This window comes from Argopecten irradians, chromosome 15 (genome assembly GCF_041381155.1).
Source record: "Argopecten irradians isolate NY chromosome 15, Ai_NY, whole genome shotgun sequence".
Classification (NCBI taxonomy): domain Eukaryota; kingdom Metazoa; phylum Mollusca; class Bivalvia; order Pectinida; family Pectinidae; genus Argopecten; species Argopecten irradians.
This window is the reverse complement of record NC_091148.1, coordinates 10,714,540-10,737,032: the sequence shown is the minus strand read 5'-3', so window position 1 is coordinate 10,737,032 and position 22,493 is coordinate 10,714,540. Positions and strand designations below refer to the sequence as shown.

At 33.8% G+C, this 22,493-nt stretch overlaps 1 protein-coding gene across 7 annotated transcripts in view; it reads right to left on the bottom strand.

Annotated features, from left to right (window-relative positions):
- Positions 1-22,493, bottom strand: part of LOC138308960 (kinesin-like protein KIF13A) — a 270,403-nt gene that overhangs the window by 108,628 nt on the left and 139,282 nt on the right. For all 7 annotated transcript variants that reach the window (XM_069250018.1, XM_069250023.1, XM_069250022.1 and 4 more), the window contains exons 9-13: positions 11,476-11,588; positions 10,780-10,885; positions 9,133-9,381; positions 8,060-8,173; positions 7,501-7,635 (exon numbers count right to left, since the gene is read on the bottom strand). In XM_069250018.1, the coding sequence (XP_069106119.1) occupies positions 7,501-7,635; positions 8,060-8,173; positions 9,133-9,381; positions 10,780-10,885; positions 11,476-11,588 (717 nt within the window). The remainder of the gene's footprint in view (positions 1-7,500; positions 7,636-8,059; positions 8,174-9,132; positions 9,382-10,779; positions 10,886-11,475; positions 11,589-22,493) is intronic.

Sequence of the window (22,493 nt, the reverse complement as noted above, 5' to 3'; positions counted from 1 at the left end):
CTGTGCCCACCAACATGAATATTCATCATCCTTCCAAAATGTTTCCATGCCCAACAACATAAATATTCATCATCCTTCCAAAACATTTGTGTGACCACCAACATGAATATTCATCATCCTTCTATAACAGTTATTTACCCACAGACAAAAATATCCGCCAACTTAATGTCTTCAACAATTATTGTTAGGCCACCAATGTGAATATTCATGACCTGTCAAGGTCATTCTAATTTTTCTGATAAACTTTTTTTTTTTTAAATGTGGAATTTAACAGAAAGCATCATAATAATTTACGATGAGTCTGTCACTTCATTCTATATCTCACAGGTTTTAGTTTTACAGGAAGTTAAACATACCCATTTAGTCACATTAAATGACTCTCAATAGTGTGGATATGGTGATTTATTAACCTAAGAAAAATGACATGTTAATCCGTCTTCAAGATGGAATCTAAAGTACATTATTATTACAAATTCTAAAGCCCCCCCCCCCTCCCAAAAAAAAGAGAGAGCTTAACTAGAATTGCATCTATAGTGTGTTTCTATGCTGAAGCAAAACTACAGGATGTTTCGCCCCTTCAACACATACCAAATGTCACCAGCAACTTCTAATCAACGATTGACCTTTAAAATCCAGAAAAGTCAAATAATTTTTTCTTAATCCCTACTTGGAAAATATACGTACAGCCTAATTAGTATTTCAAATTATTTTCATTTTAAAACCAAATCATCATTGACCTATAATGCTTAGGAAAGCCATCGACAGAGATTCAGCCCCTAAAGTACAGCCTAACCTACAAACAAGTTTGGACAAAGATTTAAAAATTGACAAACAAAAAATTAAGATGTATCACATTACCAAAATTCTCTTGCTCCACACGAGGCTTTGTGGCGCCAAATGTTCCCCACTCCGAACTTCTTTGCTGATTTTACGCAAACTTCTTTAATCAATTAATTAGTGAGGCTGCCGATTCGATCATCTTGTAGAATGGCACCGTTTCCATCTTGTTAGTCTCAATCGCTTCTAATTGGGACAAACACCCAGATTGAAACATTTGGAAATTCTTGAGATCAAAAAATTCCAAAATTCTGGAGATTGAAACATTTGAAAATTCTTGAGATTGAAACATTTGAAAATTCTGGAGATCGCAACATTAAAAAATTCTTGAGATTGAAACATTTGAAAATTCTGGAGATCGCAACATTAAAAAATTCTTGAGATTGAAACATTTGAAAATTCTGGAGATCGCAACATTAAAAAATTCTTGAGATTGAAACATTTGAAAATTCTTCAATTATCAACCAAATTTGATGTGACATTTCAGAATATACTACAATAATACCTTAACAACAAAGATAAGTCTACATCCTCTACTCTTTTCTTTGTTATCATCCACAAGTTGTAGATAGCATTGTTTGCAAAGAAAATAACAAGTTTATCTCCAAGAAAAAATAATAATATGTAAATTCTGTCATCAGCTGACGTAAAACTAATCACTTTACTTTTGAATAATACATCGTGAAATTGGACGGATTTTATCTTTGCTGTTTGAAGTGGTGATTCGCTGTACATCATAAATTCTGTTTTCTTTAAGATTTACACAATAAAAGCTAATGACAAAATATTTACTTCTTTAAGTCGACGCTTTTTGGTTTCTTGGAGGATGTTTTTAAAGGTTTTATCCTTTCTGACTTTCAATGATCACTTTTTTTTAAGGTTACATCTCTAAGACTAAAATTTCATTCATCATTCGAATAGTAAAGAGCTGAAACATTGTCAAGGTTATTTTCAAGGTCGTGTCTCTAAGACTAAAATTTGCTCTTCGAACAGCAAGGAGCCAAAACCTTCTCAAGGCCATTGTCATCTCTAAGATCATATTAAGGGTGTCTTGACCAAATTTCAATCATCCTAAGAAAAGTCTGAAGAGTTAAAATATTGCCCAGGTTATGACTAAAATCTCACACGCTCTTTGAACAGAAAGGAGCCAAAACCTTCTCAAGGTCATTATCATCTCTAAGATCATATTAAGGGTTGTCTTGACCAATTTTCAATCATCCTAAGAAAAGTGAAGAGTTAAAATAATTGCCCAGGTTAAGACTAAAATCTCACTCGCTCTTTGAACAGAAAGGAACCAAAACCTTCTCAAGGTCATTGTCATCTCTGAGATCATATTAAGGGTGTCTTGACCAAATTTCAATCATCCTAAGAAAAGTGAAGAGTTAAAATATTGCCCAGGTTAAGACTAAAATCTCACTCGCTCTTTGAACAGAAAGGAACCAAAACCTTCTCAAGGTCATTGTCCATCTCTGAGATCATATTAAGGGTGTCTTGACAAATTTCCAATCATCCTAAGAAAAGTGAAGAGTTAAAATATTGCCCAGTTATGACTAAAATCTCACTCGCTCTTTGAACAGAAAGGAGCCAAAACCTTCTCAAGGTCATTGTCATCTCTAAGATCATATTAAGGGTGTCTTGACCAAATTTCAATCATCCTAAGAAAAGTGAAGAGTTAAAATATTGCCCAGGTTATGACTAAAATCTCACTCGCTCTTCGAACAGAAAGGAACCAAAGCATTGTCCAGGTTATTGTCATGGTCATGTCTCTCGAGTATCAAAAGCACAAACACTTGTGATTTCAGACAAAGATTTACTCACATGAACAATATGAAAATAATAAATATATGCATATTTAAGGCTTTTACAAAGTGATAAAATTACATGAAAATGTTGTTTCGCATATGACCCTTATTTTGATCCTTTCATCCAATTTTTCATGGGTGATCACCCGATTTGACCTCATCAGAGGTTGGCAATACTGGTCTCTAAGACTTGAATCTCACTCGCTCTTCAAACAGCAAGGAGACAACGCATTGTCAAGGTTATTTTCAAGGTCATGTCTCTAAGACTAAAGTCTCACTCGGTCTTCAAACAGCAAAAAGCAAAAATAATATCAAGGTTATTGTCATCTCTAAGATTATACTTTGGATGTTCATACCAAAAACAGAATGGACGTCCACATAAAGAAGGTCAAGGCGACGAGAGTTCTAATGATATATACTAATGGCCTGTCAGGACTTGTTTTCTGTCCACGCGAGATAATGGACCGCGTTTCTACCATATAGGACTTCAGATATATAGATGTGAACCTGATCTGTAGCATCGTAAAGCTTTCTGGACAACCTTATATATATATATATGCTGTCTCCTCAATGATTGGTCAGCATGTTTCCATCAACAATCCATATTTGGAATATTTTTTTATGTCAGAGTTTTCCATGTTAATCTTAACTATTCTCCTCATTGATTGGTCAGAATATTTAGATAATTAGACCACATATTTAGATAATTAGACCACATATTTAGACCATATATTAAGATAATTAGACCACATATTTAGACCATATATTAAGATAATTAGACCACATATTTAGACCATATATTAAGATAATTAGACCACATATTTAGACCATATATTAAGATAATTAGACCACATATTTAGTACCATATTTTAAGATAATTTAGACACATATTTAAGATAATTAGACCACATATTTAGACCATATATTAAGATAATTAGACCACATATTTAGACCATATTTTAAGATAATTAGACCACATATTTAGACCATATATTAAGATAATTAGACCACATATTTTAGACCATATATTAAGATAATTAGACCACATATTTAGATAATTAGACCACATATTAAGATAATTAGACCACATATTTAGACCATATATTAAGACTAATTAGACCACATATTTAGACCATACATGTATATTAAGATAATTAGACCACATATTTAGACCATATATTAAGACAATTAGACCACATATTTAGACCATATATTAAGACAATTAGACCACATATTTAGACCACATATTAAGATAATTAGACCACATATTTAGACCATATATTAAGATAATTAGACCACATATTTAGACCATATATTAAGATAATTAGACCACATATTTAGACCATATATTAAGACAATTAGACCACATATTTAGACCATATATTAAGATAATTAGACCACATATTTAGATAATTTGACCACATATTTAGATAATTAGACCACATATTTAGACCATATATTAAGATAATTAGACCACATATTTAGACCATATATTAAGATAATTAGACCACATATTTAGACCACATATTAAGATAATTAGACCACATATTAAGATAATTAGACCACATATTTAGACCATATATTAAGACAATTAGACCACATATTTAGACCATATATTAAGACAATTAGACCACATATTTAGACCACATATTAAGATAATTAGACCACATATTTAGACCATATATTAAGATAATTAGACCACATATTTAGACCATATATTAAGATAATTAGACCACATATTTAGACCATATATTAAGATAATTAGACCACATATTTAGATATTTAGACCACATATTTAGACCATATATTAAGATACTTAGACCACATATTTAGATATTTAGACCACATATTTAGACCATGTAAATAAGATAATTAGACCACATATTTAGATAATTAGACCACATATTTAGACCATGTATTCAGATAATTAGCCCACGTAGTATTTGGATAAACCATCTTATTAGATAGACTCCCCCCCCCCCCAACTCTATTTAGATATTTTGACCACGTATCCATTTGTCTAAGTCATTTGTTAGCTCACTAGTCCTCAGAAGGCTCTACACAGAATCCAATACCTTTATCGTACCAGCGCTAGACAAGGGTCCCGTGGGACGGGTCACTCTACGATAAACTCCAACCTGATCAGCTACTCCCGAAATGTCAATAATACATTAATATGGCTGTATACTCAATCTAGTTTAATTAAACCAACAAGTCTTGAGATGGAGGATACTGCCACTCCATTGGTCGACAGCTCGTAAAAATAGATAAGGACCCAGGGTCTCTTATATCGCATGACTCGAAAAAACATGATCACAATTCTTGTCGTTAATACAAAACTTGATGGAGCATGTGACATCCCTTTACGACTAGCTTGTACTTCTCCCGACAGGAATGATCCGATGCTGGGTCTCGTCTTAGTGATAAATGCTACTAAATCCATCTATACCATAATGCTTTTGTTTTGTCAAACATGGAACTCGGAGATTTTTAAACTGATGGGAGAAATGTAAAACTGAAGATAAGTATTAACTGGACTTCCCAGAGGGAAATAGACAGTTCTTATCTTAAATATGACAAGGGTTTTAAAAACATCTTATATCAATATCATATCACAGGGGTTTTAAAAACAAAAGGTTTTAAAAACATCTTATATCAATATTATATCACAGGGGTTTTAAAAACATCTTATATCAATATTATATGACAAGTGTTTTAAAAACATATTATATCAATATTATATGACAAGGGCTTTAAAAACATTTTATATATCAATATTGTATTATGTCCATTACCACTGGGGTTAAAATCTGATGCAGAACTTTTAGGTGCCCTCACAGCTCCCGTCTTTGGTGCCTATACTAGCCATTTAGGCTAGAGACAAACAGAATAGATACGTCGGTCCTTGTTGGGACCTTCAACCTTTAAAATATATCTGTGTTTTTTTTTACAAAGTTGGCTTTACTATGATGATATCAGTTTATGTTAAATGATCAGCTGTGATGAAATCTCAGATGATACACAGGAATAAAATCTTGGGTAGAACTGCACATCAGATACAAAGCATTTGCTGAGAAAGCACCATCACATATAAAATATTTTGATGAGAATTACACACAGGAAATGAAATATTTGCTAAGAAATGTATACCTGAAATAAAACCTAGGGTAGAAATGAACATCACATTAAAATATTTTGATGAGAAATGTACACCTGAAATTAAATCTTTTCTAAGAAATGTACACCTGAAATAAAATTGTTTCTAAGAAATGTACACCTGAAATAAAATCTGTTCTAAGAAATATACACACCGACAATAAAATTCTTGATAAGCAAGCTTTTCTATTTAGTGTCACTGCTGCATCATAAAATCACTAACCATTTAATGTGTGTTACTGTCTTCAGGTAGTATATCAGTAATTTGTTCATCACTAAACACCAAATATTACAACTTCTACATCACTTTAAAGCATCAAATATTTAAACTTATTCATCAGTTTAAAGCACCAAATATTTAAACCTGTTCATCACTAAGCACCAAATATTTAAATCTGTTCATCATTAAACACCAAATATAAAACTAAATGTTCATCACTAAACATTAAAGGCCCATTACCTTTCCGGAGCAAAATATAAAGGTTTCTTAAAAAACATTAATAACATCAGAAAATGCATCCCGATGACCTAAAATAAGGTTACGACACCAAACATATGCAAGATTTCCTGCGTAATATATGAAAACAGTGGAGAGTCAATTCGCTGTTTTGCCGTCTGGCGCAGTGATAGTCAACTACCGTGTGGTATTTAGGACAAAACATAATACGAACCGCGTTATGAAAATAAACATTTTATTTATTTTAATCAAAACGTTCAGAAGGTGATGATGAATGTAGTATTAACGGTAAGTTAATAATTCTTAAGACTCTACAAAATTATCGATCTTGTTTTACATTCCCATTTTAGAAATTAAAAGCCGCTTCGGAAAGAAAGTGGGCCTTTAAATACACAACTTGTTCATTACTCACACACTAAATATTAAATCCTATAAGATATTAAACTTGTTCATTAATAAACATCAAATAATGTATACAAGTAACCATTGATATTTGCCTTTTGTTATGATATTTTGATTTGCAAAATGTTAGGAATTGGGTGAATTATAAATATAATAAAAAAAAATTTGATTGGCTGAAATTCAATTTTCTTATTTTAGGTCCAAAATATAATAATTTTGGCCATTGGAAATGAATCAGCTACACAGCACATTTTAAAACTTGTTTATCACAACACCTAATATGAAAACTTGTTCATCGCTAAACACTGAATATTAAAATTTGTTCATCACAACACCTAATATGAAAACTTGTTCATCGCTAAACACTGAATATTAAAATTTGTTCATCACTACACCTAATATGAAAACTTGTTCATCGCTAAACACTGAATTTTAAGATTTGTTCATAACTACACCTAATATAAAAACTTGTTCATCGCTAAACACTGAATATTAAAATTTGTTCATCACTACACCTAATATGTAAATTTGTTCATCACAACACTTAATATTAAAATTTGTTCATCGCTCAACACGGAATATTAAAATTTGTTCATCACTACACACCTAATATGAAAACTTGTTCATCGCTAAACACTGAATATTAAAATTTGTTCATCACAACACCTAATATGAAAACTTGTTCATCGCTAAACACTGAATATTAAAATTTGTTCATCACTACACCTAATATGAAAACTTGTTCATCGCTAAACACTGAATGGTAAAATTTGTTCATCACTACACACCTAATTAATATGAAGACTTGTTCATCACAACACATCTAATATGAAAATTTGTTCCTACCTTTAGGTAGTACACCAGTAACTCGTTCATGGAAGGATCTGCATTGAGGTTCACCAGATAGTGAGAACCGGTGTCCACTTTGATCCCAGAAGTCTGAACCGACACGCCCATCTTTTCCAGAGCTTCATGGCGTTCCTACAAAAATAATCAGTGTTGTATATTTAGAATGTTGACAGCTATAACCTGATAGCTTATTAACTACCACCCTATGTTAATATATGGAAGTAAAATAGAATGGCATAGCATGGTCATAATCCAAAAGTCTGTAAAATTGATTCATGAGCTAAGTCATCCTGATGATTTTTTTGATTTTTTTTTTAAAACCTACTTCACTATCTAACAACTATTATTTCTCATTTAAAACCTAGAGTTATCTGCCCCTGTCAGTTTCAGAGTGACCGACGTGAATTTTGCTCACAAAATAAAAATGTCGCGATGGATACTAACCCAAAAGGGAGGTTACTCTGTAATATACAAAAACCGGAATATGCACGTCAATAAATTGTGATTTAGATTTGCTTAATGTTTCAAAGGAATCTTTACAACATTAAAATCTCACCTGATGGATTCTCTCTGTTTCTGCTAGTTTCTCTTCCCACGTTTTTGTCTTCTGCTTGAATAGTTTTTCCGTCTCCTCAAGGCGATCCTGAAGCTCAGGGTCATTCTTGATGGCCTAGGAAAACACAATCATATATTTATCATCATACATTACTATAGTTAGTTCTAAATGCTTTGCCATAAAATATAGCTACTGTATTTGACCAAATTACTTTTTTTCCCTCATTATCTTATTCCTCTTACAGTATAACAATTTAAATTTGAGGAATCAACATTTTATGGTTTCCTGAACGGAGCATATTTGCGGAGATTGAATTTTACAGTTCATCAATTTGTATAATTTTTGAATTTATACAATACTATTGTAATGAATTTCTAAACATTTTGCTATTACTTAAAATTCATGGATTTCGATAGCCCACTTGTGAAATCTCTGCTTTACAGTAAAGCCTACTACTTTAGATACTTGATAATTACCAATCTAATGGTTGCAGCATCACGAAATTCAAATAATCTAGATGCATCAAAGTATTAATAATGTAACTATATGTCTTAGTTAAGAAACTTTGATAAAAACCGCAGCATACTCAAGCGTGCTTGGTTAGAGTATTTATTGGGATTGTCTACATGTTTTGATCCTTTCATAGGGTCTTCATTGAGACAAAAATACATAAAAAATCCACCGAAAGTGCTTTTCAGGAGGAGAACATTCAATTGTTGATTATGACGTCATATCAAGGGCAGATAATTGCCGATGACAAGTAACTTATAATGCAGAGTCTTTCTATATTATTGAATGATGTGTGTAAGATAATTGAATTAGTTCATATACTATAAATGCCCGCAATACCAGAGGTATCTATACTCAATGCAAAGTTACCATGAAGAATGCCCGCAATACCAGAGGTATCTATACTCCATGCAAAGTTACCATGAAGAACCTATTAATCCCCACCTGACGTTGACTCCTCCACCCCTAGGATATATTTCTTAGTTTGATGAACTTAGACAGTTACTTCAAAGTTCAACTTTGACAACAAAGTTTTATAGGTTCAGTATGCCCTGTGAACCTACCTCATCTTCCCCTTGTTCAGTAGACACTGGGTGAACCTGTGCCACACTCAGTCTCTGTTTGAGCTGCTCGACTTCTTCTCGTAGTTCACGAATAATTCGAGCATTTGGATCTTCGTTCACGACAGCATGGTTGATGATCCTCTTTGCGCGATCAGCGTAGCGAAGCGTTGACAATGTCTCCTCATAATTATCAGCTGAGGGGCTTATCGTGGCAACCATCACAGTTTTGCTGTTTCCACCTAAATTATCCTGGAGTCAATGAAAATAAGAAATAGTAGTCAAAGCACTAAATATACATAAAGTTAAAAATCAATTATAATGGAAATTAATCTAAATTTTAAAATTAAGTATTTCACCCCTAAAATTGAATAATGGACAAGGCTAATCTTTGATTTGGAAGAGTCTAAATCGAACATATAGTAGGGACCACCACAGTTTTGCTGTTTCCACTTAAATTATCCTGCATGGAGTCAATGAAAATAAGAAACATTAGTCAGAGTCATATATCAAAGCACTAAATATTCATAAAGTTAAAGTGAACAGTCGGGCAAGGATGGCTAAAGTCGGTAAAAATGGTGTGAATGTATCCAGTATAATTTCTTATGAAATAGAAAAATAAAATCTTTCGTCAAAATCTGCCAGCATATGAAGAAATTAATTTAAAGTATATGAATCCTAAAACGTCCTCCCGGCTGACTATGTCCGTGGTTACATTTCCATGCAGCCTCGCTTTCAATGCTTTCAACTTTTCTTTCTTTCAATGGTCAGAACTGGGAAACATAAGCAGAACTTGACTGTCGTATTAATATGTGAGAACTTTTGGAAGGCCAATGAATGCATTTTGACTGGTAAAAACATGCATTATTGCTTCAAAGACACTAAAACAAACCTAATACTAAAATAAGTACATTAATGGTAGTCATTAAGTTTAAAACTGAAAATATTCTACTAAAACCATTATTGTTATCTCTGTTAACATGTGAGGATCAGGGACATCCATGTTAGTCAAATCATCATAGAAATCAATCTATAATTTGAGATTAACTCATTGCTACAACTAAAATTTCATAATGGACTGGTCTAGTCTTTGATTTGGAAGAGTCTAAATGTGTTTTCAAGGGTAGCAAGTTAAACTTTAGACATTTTAGTCAAAGCACACTAAGAAAGATAACTATGAGAGACTGTATATCTTAGCCTGACTAGTTAAAGGGAGACAACTCTTCATCACCTACATAAGCATGAACATATTCAGGCCTTTCTTGTATGTTAATTTTTCAGAGAAATAATAAGTAAAAAGTTTTCTGGTCTGCAGGAAGTTGAAATTTACTATAGTTTCTCTGTTTTACAGTTCATAATTAATTCATAACTATTCTTTATAAAATCACTTTTCTAATGCAACTGATTTTAATGAAACTAATTAACAGACTATTGGTGTGGTGTGGAACTATATTGTTTCTATAAGTGATGGAAAAACGCTAAAAGGTGATATCCTGAACTAACATCATTTCAACAGGAATACTGCAAAGAGTTACGCTCCATCACCACTGGAGATACTAGTCCCCCACCCATGTTATAGTGTATCACATGGTACATGAATTAGTCCAATACAATGACTCGTAACTTTTATTTTCTAGATAAAATACCAACCTTTAGTAGCCATGTTAGAACTGAATCTCTATATGGTACAAACTTGCTCTTTGCTTTGTTCTGGTCAGCTAGAGCTGAGATGACCAATCCGAGTGTTGTCAGTGACCTGTAATGTTAAATCAAGGTCAAATCAAGGTTAAATCAAGGTCACAAACAAAATGAATAAAATAAAATTGATGACAATCAGGAAACACTTACAGGATCCTATTTCTAGACCTTGTAAGCATAGTTTTATGAATAAAATATTTCTCACTTTTTACTTTGACTTTTTGTTTCTTTTTTTTTCTGCAAATCTGGCTATATTACAAGGTGAAAATTTCTTCAAATCATCTTTTATTTATTTCAAAATCCTGTGAAATCTTGAAAATTGCATCACAACACAAATAGCCCACTAATTTTATACACAGTAATGGCAAATTCAATGTTTCTCATTCATTGAAAATAATGTGATCTCCAGTTGCCATGGTTAGCGTGAATCATGTGATCTGATTGCCACGATTACTGAGGATCATGTGATCTAATTGCCATGGATACTGAGAATCATATGATTTTGTTGCCATGGTTACTGAGAATTGTGATCTGATTCCCATGGTTACTGAGGATCATGTTATCTGGTTGCCATGGTTACTGAAAATCATGTGATCTGACTGCCATGGTTACTGAGGATCATGTGATCTGGTTGCCATGGCTACTTACTTGTTTATATTACTTCCTTCACGTAGTCTGTCTCCCATGGCCCCTGTCTTTTGTACACGTTCACTTCCTGCCAAATCTACCAAACTCAGCTTACTGACTTTTTCACCCGTCAACTGTAAGTACAAAAAGGTCACGGTCATGAATATAGGTCAAAGTTCATTAAGGAAGATATTAAGGACATCAAAGTTGTATTACGTAACAGGGCTTTTTTTAGCATGATTTCCCCATGGCAAAACTTCTAAATTTATCCAAAATCAAGCCCTAAAAGTATTTTGAAAACTATTCAAAAATTGTACATGAATTTAGTTGGTTAAAGCGTTAAATATTTGTAAATTAACTACATAAACTACACTGGAAATGAAAAATCTCATTTGTAATGCTTTTTAATCTACTTAAAAATACAGCAAAATATGAATGCATTAATATCAGTTGCAGAATACATGTCCTTAGCAGAATATGCTATTACACAACGATGGGAAAAACCTAGACTTCTTTTCAAAAGTATTGATTCTTAGTTAAACTATAGACTATTATGTTCTTATACATTTCAAAAGTATTGATTCATATTCATACAAGCTTTTATTATAGGCCAACAAACTCTCCATATGCATATAAAAATATTGATTTTTTTTAAATATTTGTAAGTAACATTTTTTTCATTAAAACCTTCTGTTTTTTATTATTATCCTTTTTTTTTCTTCAATGAAACTGTCTTTTTTATTATTATTATTCATTTTTTGCATATTATATTTCATATTTATATTTTTTTAAATCTTTAACAATCACTCACCAACATTAATAACAATCAAAGGCATACCAGTATACATGCACTGTACATGATAACCTAAAGGTTTACCCCTAAGGCTTTTGATAACACATGTATTTTGTATATAACATTAGCCCTACAGCTCTGGAATTGATTATCTCCCCTTGGGCATCCTTCTGTTAAGGTCACTGATTGTAATCTTAAGCTTCTGTATGTCAATTTCATGGTAATTGATTTCAAGTGTCAAAAATAATATTTTCAATAAATATATTTCATAGATGAAATAACATTTCAATTGATATGTTTCATAGATGAAATAACATTTTCAACTGATATGTTTCATAGAAGAAATCACCTTTTCAATTCGTATGTTTCTTAGAGGAAATAACATTTTCAACAGATGACATTTCATAGATGAAATGACAGCACAGACTCTTTTAGAATTCTTGCTTTCCAGTTTTTGATCAAGATTTGCCTTAACATTATTGATGTCAATCAATCAGGAAATGTGATATTTGCATAATTACAGGATGTTACAGGGAGAGATTTAATGTATGTAACAGGAGACACTCAATGCAGGCACATGATTGAAGGGAAGTAACTCTTTCAGTCCTTCACACCACAAATGATTATTGACTGATAATTTAAGAGTCAGGCAATCCATGGTAAAAATATGCAATATTGAAAAGGGTGAGAGCATTCCTGTTAAAATAAAGAATTTTCTAGGTATTGTTATCAATCTGTTGCTTTTCTCTTGAAAATCTGGGCTTTTCGTGCAATACATTCCAAAACCTAGCATATGCTCTTTAGCAACCCTTCAGGTTGTCAAAACGACATTCAAATAAAAGAATTCCATAATTTATTATGTTGCCTGGAACTGAGCAATTATGTTCCACAAACAAAATATTTTGCTCGTCTAATTTCTCAACATTTGAGATTTCAAATCTGTCAAAATGCAAATTTAGCAGTTACCTCTTTCACACCTGAAGACACATTTAGACTCTTCTAAATCAAAGATTTGATCAGTCCATTATCAAATATCAGGGGTGAATGAATCAAAAATAAAACTACCTTATATCTATTGATTTATAATTATTATTATCATCAACAAATTGAATGAAGTTCATTTGAATTTTTTGAATTTTTGCTTACAACTGCTTGGAAAAAACTCTTCTGAATATGATTTTTATCAAATTTTATCAGAATTGAATGTGGGTGGTTGGGTGTGGCAGAACAGAGGACAGGTGGGGAGGGGGGATGGTGGGGGAGAGGGGGGACAGTGTACTACTCATTAGCATATCTCAGTCACGAGTCATATTACTACAAAATCTATTCTCTGTAGTACATCTGGTTTCTCTATCACCACTGTAGGGTACGGATTCACAATAAAAAACCAGAAAATATAATATCAGTGAGCGATAATAGAAATATCCCCAAAAATATATTTTAGAAAGCAATGATGAATCTCACAGAACTAATCATTGAAGTTTGCTTTCTTTGCTGATTGCAATAGATTTTTGGATGAGTCAGCTAACCACAGCCCTAACACAAGAGCTCTAAATTAAAATGGCACTTTAGCACTTGTCAGGAAACATCCTCTCCACCTTAAATTAAGTTTTTATTGCATGGATTAGTCCATTTGCAAATTACAATTTATACACAAATTTAAGAACTCTGTCATATCATAAGCAAGTAAAGTAAATTTCCTAATTCCAATAATGAATAAATGTTTAGCCAGCAGCTGAAACATCTTTTTATGAGAGCCAATAATTAAATGGCTAAGCTGCTCTTATTTAAACTAACTTCAGCATTTCAGTGGTAGTGCATTTGTATTACTACAGGAGAGGACTTAAATGCTGAAGTAGTTCCATCATATTACAGCTGTATTTTGTGTTCCTAACATTATGTGTTCAGTGTTCCCTCCTGTTACAATTGATGTGTTCAGTGTTCCCTCCTGTTACAGTTGATGTGTTCAGTGTTCCCTCCTGTTACAATTGATGTGTTCAGTGTTCCCTCCTGTTACAATTGATGTGTTCAGTGTTCCCTCCTGTTACAATTGATGTGTTCTGTTCCTCCTGTTCAATTGATGTGTTCAGTTTCCCTCCTGTTACAATTGATGTGTTAGTGTTCCCTCTGTTACAATTGATGTGTTCAGTGTTCCCTCCTGTTACAATTGATGTGTTCAGTGTTCCCTCCTGTTACAATTGATGTGTTCAGTGTTCCCTCCTGTTACAATTGATGTGTTCAGTGTTCCCTCCTGTTACAATTGATGTGTTCAGTGTTCCCTCCTGTTACAATTGATGTGTTCAGTGTTCCCTTCTGTTACAATTGATGTGTTCAGTGTTCCCTCTGTTACAATTGATGTGTTCAGTGTTCCCTCCTGTTACAATTGATGTGTTCAGTGTTCCCTCCTGTTACAATTGATGTGTTCAGTGTTCCCTCCTGTTACAATTGATGTGTTCAGTGTTCCCTCCTGTTACAATTGATGTGTTCAGTGTTCCCTCCTGTTACAATTGATGTTGTTCAGTGTTCCCTCCTGTTACAATTGATGTGTTCAGTGTTCCCTCCTGTTACAATTGATGTGTTCAGTGTTCCCTCCTGTTACAATTGATGTGTTCAGTGTTCCCTCCTGTTACAATTGATGTGTTCAGTGTTCCCTCCTGTTACAATTGATGTGTTCAGTGTTCCCTCCTGTTACAATTGATGTGTTCAGTGTTCCCTTCTGTTACAATTGATGTGTTCAGTGTTCCCTCCTGTTACAATTGATGTGTTCAGTGTTCCCTTCTGTTACAATTGATGTGTTCAGTGTTCCATTCTGTTACAATTGATGTGTTCAGTGTTCCCTCCTGTTACAATTGATGTGTTCAGTGTTCCCTCCTGTTACAATTGATGTGTTCAGTGTTCCCTCCTGTTACAATTGATGTGTTCAGTGTTCCCTCCTGTTACAATTGATGTGTTCAGTGTTCCCTCCTGTTACAATTGATGTGTTCAGTGTTCCCTCCTGTTACAATTGATGTGTTCAGTGTTCCCTTCCTGTTACAATTGATGTGTTCAGTGTTCTAGTGTTCCCTCCTGTTACAATTGATGTGTTCAGTGTTCCCTCCTGTTACAATTGATGTGTTCAGTGTTCCCTCCTGTTACAATTGATGTGTTCAGTGTTCCCTCCTGTTACAATTGATGTGTTCAGTGTTCCCTCCTGTTACAATTGATGTGTTCAGTGTTCCCTCCTGTTACAATTGATGTGTTCAGTGTTCCCTCCTGTTACAATTGATGTGTTCAGTGTTCCCTCCTGTTACAATTGATGTGTTCAGTGTTCCCTCCTGTTACAATTGATGTGTTCAGTGTTCCCTCCTGTTACAATTGATGTGTTCAGTGTTCCCTCCTGTTACAATTGATGTGTTCAGTGTTCCCTCCTGTTACAATTGATGTGTTCAGTGTTCCCTCCTGTTACAATTGATGTGTTCAGTGTTCCCTCCTGTTACAATTGATGTGTTCAGTGTTCCCTCCTGTTACAATTGATGTGTTCAGTGTTCCCTCCTGTTACAATTGATGTGTGTTCAGTGTTCCCTCCTGTTACAATTGATGTGTTCAGTGTTCCCTCTGTTACAATTGATGTGTTCAGTGTTCCCTCCTGTTACAATTGATGTGTTCAGTGTTCCCTCCTGTTACAATTGATGTGTTCAGTGTTCCCTCCTGTTACAATTGATGTGTTCAGTGTTCCCTCCTGTTACAATTGATGTGTTCAGTGTTCCTTCTGTTACAATTGATGTGTTCAGTGTTCCCTCCTGTTACAATTGATGTGTTCAGTGTTCCCTCCTGTTACAATTGATGTGTTCAGTGTTCCCTCCTGTTACAATTGATGTGTTCAGTGTTCCCTCCTGTTACAATTGATGTGTTTCAGTGTTCCCTCCTGTTACAATTGATGTGTTCAGTGTTCCCTCTGTTACTTGATGTGTTCGTGTTCCTCTGTTACAATTGATGTGTTCAGTGTTCCCTCCTGTTACAATTGATGTGTTCAGTGTTCCCTCCTGTTACAATTGATGTGTTCAGTGTTCCCTCCTGTTACAATTGATGTGTTCAGTGTTCCCTCTGTTACAGTTGATGTGTTTCAGTGTTCCCTCCTGTTACAATTGATGTGTTCAGTGTTCCCTCCTGTTACAATTGATGTGTTCAGTGTTCCCTCCTGTTACAATTGATGTGTTCAGTGTTCCCTCCTGTTACAATTGATGTGTTCAGTGTTCCCTCCTGTTACAATGATGTGTTCAGTGTTCCCTCCTGTTACAATTTGTGTTCAGTGTTCCCTCTGTTACTTGATGTGTTCAGTGTTCCCTCCTGTTACAATTGATGTGTTCAGTGTTCCCTTCTGTTACTATGAGTCCTTACAATTGTGTTCAGTGTTCCCTGTTACTATGATGTTTCAGTGTTCCCTCTGTAACTTTTGATGTGTTCTGTTTTCCGTTCCGTTACAGCTGGTGTGTTCTATAGTTGATGTGTTCAGTGTTCCCTCCTGTAACTTTTGATGTGTTCTGTTTTCCGTTCTGTTACAGCTGGTGTGTTCTATAGTTGATGTGTTCAGTGTTCCCTCCTGTAACTATCAATGTGTCCTGTATTTCCTCCTGTGTTTGTTTGTCTATACCCCCCATGTTACATCAGAGTACTTCTACTATCAGTCCATCCTACTATGTATTCGTCCTGATTACACCCCCTCCTTACGATAACGCCCCTAATCTGATATAAACACACCCTCCCTGTGAACACAGTCGACTGATATCACTAACACATGTTAAACAAGGTGAGAAACAGCTCACTATCTCCCACTGGCTCGTGATAATACCATCTAGTCAAAAAGCAAAATCATATTTTATAGATATATGTATCTGAAAGTCATGAAAATATTTCAAAAATTGATGTTTCCGTTGTTTTTGGGAGTTTTTTTTGTCAAGAAATATGGGGTTTTTTTTGTTGTTGTTTTTTTGTTTGTTTGTTTTGGGGTTTTTTTTGTGTTGCAAAATGACCAATTTTGCCAAAAAAATTGTTTTGTTACTAATAAACTGCAAAAATTACAAATCCCATATATACAGTCTGTGATGATTGATAGACTGGTATTTGTATTGTGTCTGACATTCTATGTTTAGCCCTCCACCTTTGACAACAGTGACTGAGTGGTTAAGGTGTCTGAAATTCTACCACTAGCCCCTCCACCTCTAGGTCACAGTGGCTGAGTGGTTAAGGTGTCCGACATTCTACCACTAGCCCCTCCACCTCTGGGATACAGTGGCTGAGTGGTAAAGGTGTCTGACATTCTACCACTATATATACCCCTCCATTTCTGGGATACAGTGGCTGAGTGGTTAAGGTGTCTGACATCCTACCACTAGCTGTCTACCTCTGGGATACAGTGGCTGAGTGGTAAAGGTGTCTGACATTCTACAACTATACCTCTCCATTTCTGGGTTACAGTGGCTGAGTGGTTAAGGTGTCTGACATTCTACCACTACCCCTTCACCTCTGGGTTTTCGTTACCCAAAGCTGATTGTGACAATTTAAATCACCTCTGGGCTGCAAACAGAAATCCCCCCCCCCCCAAAAAAAAAAAAAAATAAAAAATAATAAAAAACCCTTTGTAATCAAAGCAAAAATAGAAAAAAGAAAATTTGCGATATCACAAGTTTTCTGTATAATTTTATTTCAATGGATCATAAATTTGTAGTCTAGTCAGACTCTTCAAATATCTTAAGTAATTTATTATCAAGTTTCATATCTTCGCTTTGATTGTATATCTCGCTGTAATTCTGTAATTCCAAAAACACATTCACAAACTTGAAAGTCCTAATTTCCATTTAATAAAGCTCTGGTCTTGCTATTAGAAGAGCGGTGTCCAGGGATCGTTGATTTGTACCCACAACAAACACCTCTCTGTACTTTTTACAAACATACATGAACACTATCTATCCTCCACTTCAAACTCACACAAACTTCATCACATAATACTTGAAATTTATACATATTTAAGCTTCTTAATTCTCTCAATGAAATCTTCATAATTCTTTCAATTAAATATTTTCAATTCTTTCAATAAGACTTTGTTTCATCAGCGTACATCATGTACATTTTCTGTAGAACCCTTATAATTTTCTTCACACAAATTTAATTCCTGGGTCTAGTGAATGAGCATTACCTCATATTGGTGCCACTAAGAAAACATTAACAAAACCTTCATAAAATCCCCATGAAGTCTAATAACACTTATAAGATTGAGAACCTAGTAGACAGCCCATGTTAAAAGGCCTCGAAGACACGATCTCTCAATTATCTTTAATTAATGAATGATTCACAAACATCAGCGTCACTTGATGTTGAAGAGTTACGGTTACTCTATTTTTTCTTACTTTAGTCATTTTTTTTTTTTTTCATTTTTTTTGAGAAAATAGGACTAGAACAGAGTCTATAATTTTTTTAGAACTTTTACCTATGCAGTTCCATCATGAACTGATCCAGCCATAGATTTAATAGAATTCAAATACATTTTAAGGGGTGAATAACAGAGCTAAACTGTAAATATATTTTTAAAGAAAATAATTGGAATAAGAAGCCAAGAAGCGGGCATCCTTGGCAGAGTTTATGATTCTTTGCTGATCTTATTAATATCAGTTTATTTAGGACATTGGCCCTGAGCTGATAAAACAATTTGTCAAAACTGTGTTTCATAAAAACCCTGGAGAGCTATTTCTGTATATGACTTTGGGAACAGTTTTGTACTTGGTGGCCTTCTAAAGCTCAGAATGGCAACTTTTTATGTCAATCAAAGTTTATACAGCAACAGAAACCGGAATTATACAGAATGCAACCATTGTTTGCAGTTTTATCTTTGTGAAATACAGCTCAAGTTTGTGGAAGCAAATTCTGCAAAAAAATAGACAGATTCATTTATTTCCCCTGAAAAAAAAAAAAAAAAAAAATTGAAAGAATCTTGAATCTTATGGCTGGGACACAACTGTCTAGAGATTTTAGCAACTCTGAAGAATTTGTAAATTTCAATTAGAAGACTCATAGAGAAAAATACTTTTCACATTTCCCCCAAAATTGGGTATGTCAAATTTAGCCGATTTCAGAGCTTATGAATGTCGCTCATACTTAACATTTCCAAATCTGAATCTACAGACGGCTAGACATTACACAAATTGTGGTTTCAATTAAATAAATATATCCATCTATTTGCAGCATCTAATAGTTCCAGGACCTAATCTAAGATAATTTTATACCAGGAGTTCGGCTCTGTGGTTGAAGAGTTCCCACACTCCGTTTCTCCAGGGTGGGTCAGAATTAAAACCTGTGAATGTCGACTTACAAATCGCAAAGTTCACAACGGCAAGGAGATAAAATGAGATATCAAACTCTCAGCGTAGAAATTTAATTCAGATATCATTTTACTATGTAAATACTATATCTGATATGGCTTTTGAAAAGAAATAGTCGCTGAGTGAAGTTTCGTCAAAGTTTGCTTAAATCAAAAACTTTTAACAATATTGATGGTAAACGGCATCACTCATAGTCAAACTTGAAGGTCTATGATATATACGACTTTTGAACCAAAATTGAAATCCAAAGTAAAAATTTTACTAATGATGCACATCATTTTGCTTCATTTGCTTTCTGCAATAAAATTTGTAAAAATGGAAATTCCTAATTTGAGTTGACTTGAAAACCTCTCAAAAACATGCAATATATTTCATGGTTGAAGATCAATTAGCTTTTTGCAATAAAAATTGTTGAAATTGAAATTCCTGGTTTGAGCTACAATCTGTCAAAAAATTGCAATATATTTTAGGACCGATATTGTACAAAATCATATTTTCTGATAGAACCTGGAAATTATCGTACCAGAATCTTTAACAGATAAGATTAAAGTTCCTGATTTGACTTCACCTTACAACATGTGAAAAACATGCAATACATTTAAGTGATAATATTGTATGAAATTACGATTTCCTGACACAACCTTGAAATTATCGCACCAGATTCTTTCAAATGATAGACTCATGAATGAGCTTGAAGAATGATTCATCCTCCACACAAAAAATGTGGAATGGGTTTGGAATCATGAAAGCTAATTTTCTTTCTACATGAAGTCCTTAATGTAACATCAGCCACTGCTATCTTACATTTTCTTGAAGATATCGGCAACAAGACAAAATCTTTTGGATCCCATACCTGACAACAGTAACTCTACCGAGGTTAGAATCAATCTACACCCAAAATGCTGATAATAGCTACTCATTTTCTTATATAGCTACTGGTTTCTTTTATAAGTTGAACAGAAGGCTATGTTTATTTTTAAATGTTTCTGACATCTGCCCTATCTTTGAAGTAAAACCTGTCTTTCCAATCACCTCTTTATATTGACTGACTGCTTACCAGGTAATATTGCTGGGTTTTTTTGTCTTGCGCCCAATTTAAAGGCAAATTTCAACAAATTGATTCTGCCCTGTATATAAAGGCTGACCTTGACTGTCTCATATGTGGTTTTTTAGGGTAGATTTCAGTGTACAAAATTATAGAAACTGCCCTTGGACTTAGCTGTCTCCTATTCAAATATAGTCAAATACATTGAAACCTGCCTTAGTGACCACCTCTGTATAAAGACCACCTTACTTAGACGCACCGTAATATAAGCCGCACCCAAAAGTTAGTGCCCATGCACCCACGTAACCGTCTGTGTTTCAGGTTTCTGATACGATCGATCTCTATTGAAGTACGGTAATGCTTATCGATGTTTATAATCACGAAAACTGTCTGTAAACTTAAACTGTAAATATATAACAAAATAAAAAACTCACTATGGTGTAAATATCTTTAGCAAAATGGACTTGGTCATGTTTCTATTCGTTGTTTATTCTGCCATTACGTAAGCCTACTTGTGGTGTGAACAAACATGGCGGCCGTACGAATCCACGCTTACTTTCACTCATTATTTCAGCATGCCAGTTAAAATACTTTCTTCAGTATGGATATGATTTTATTTTATCTCTATTTTGATATATTTCGCGTATTTATTATATTGATGTGTAAAGGATTACTATATTATCAAGGCTTGCATCATTAACCTGACTTCGTTTAGAGTATTCTCGGTCAATTTGCCCTCCCATGATGCAGTTTACCGAAGCCTTATTTTTGTAAACTTCCGCATATTATTTCGTGTGGTGTTTGCTACAGAGATCGATTTAAAACTGATTTTTAGATATGACTGTGCAGTGTTTTACACTCGGTTAAAATGTTCTTAATTACATGTGATTTACGTGTATAAACTTGATTGCTGATTATTTCATTAAAATCACGGCGACAGGATTCTGGGAAATTCCCCTGTGTTGACCGACATTTGGACATATGTGAACACGTGTGCAAGTTTGATTTTTCATGCTCTCACTCATATTTCAGTACGCCGATAAAATACTTTCTTCGGTAACGTTATGCATAGGAATGGATTATATATCTTTTTTGATATAATTTTATGAATTAAATATATCTTTGTGAAAAGAGTTACTGTATCAATCGACTTGTTTAGAGTGTTTCTTCAACTGTTTATAAACTAGGTATCCATTTTGATGCAATTCACGAAGCCTTATTTTGGTAAACTCCGGATTATGGACCTCGTGGTTGTTTGCCGCTACAGAGATCGATAATATGGTGTTTTATAGACTATTTGATTGCTCATAACATTGCTATAATGTTCTATATAACATGTAAAAACACGCGAAATAAACTCGATTGCTGATTATTTCATTGAAATCACAGCGACAGGATTCCGAGAAATACACATGTTGACCGAGTGTAACATGTGTGCAAGTTAGCAATAGCAGTCATTCAGAAGATCGTTTTCTTGCTGTTCGCAGGAAATTTCTTGCACACACATAATATTTAAATAATATATATTTGTAAAAATGGAAATTCCTAATTTGAGTTGACTTGAAAACCTCTCAAAAACATGCAATATATTTCATGGTTGAAGATCAATTAGCTTTTTGCAATAAAAATTGTTGAAATTGAAATTCCTGGTTTGAGCTACAATCTGTCAAAAAAATTGCAATATATTTTAGGACCGATATTGTACAAAATCATATTTTCTGATAGAACCTGGAAATTATCCGTACCAGAATCTTTAACAGATAAGATTAAAGTTCCTGATTTGACTTCACCTTACAACATGTGAAAAACATGCAATACATTTTAAGTGATAATATTGTATGAAATTACG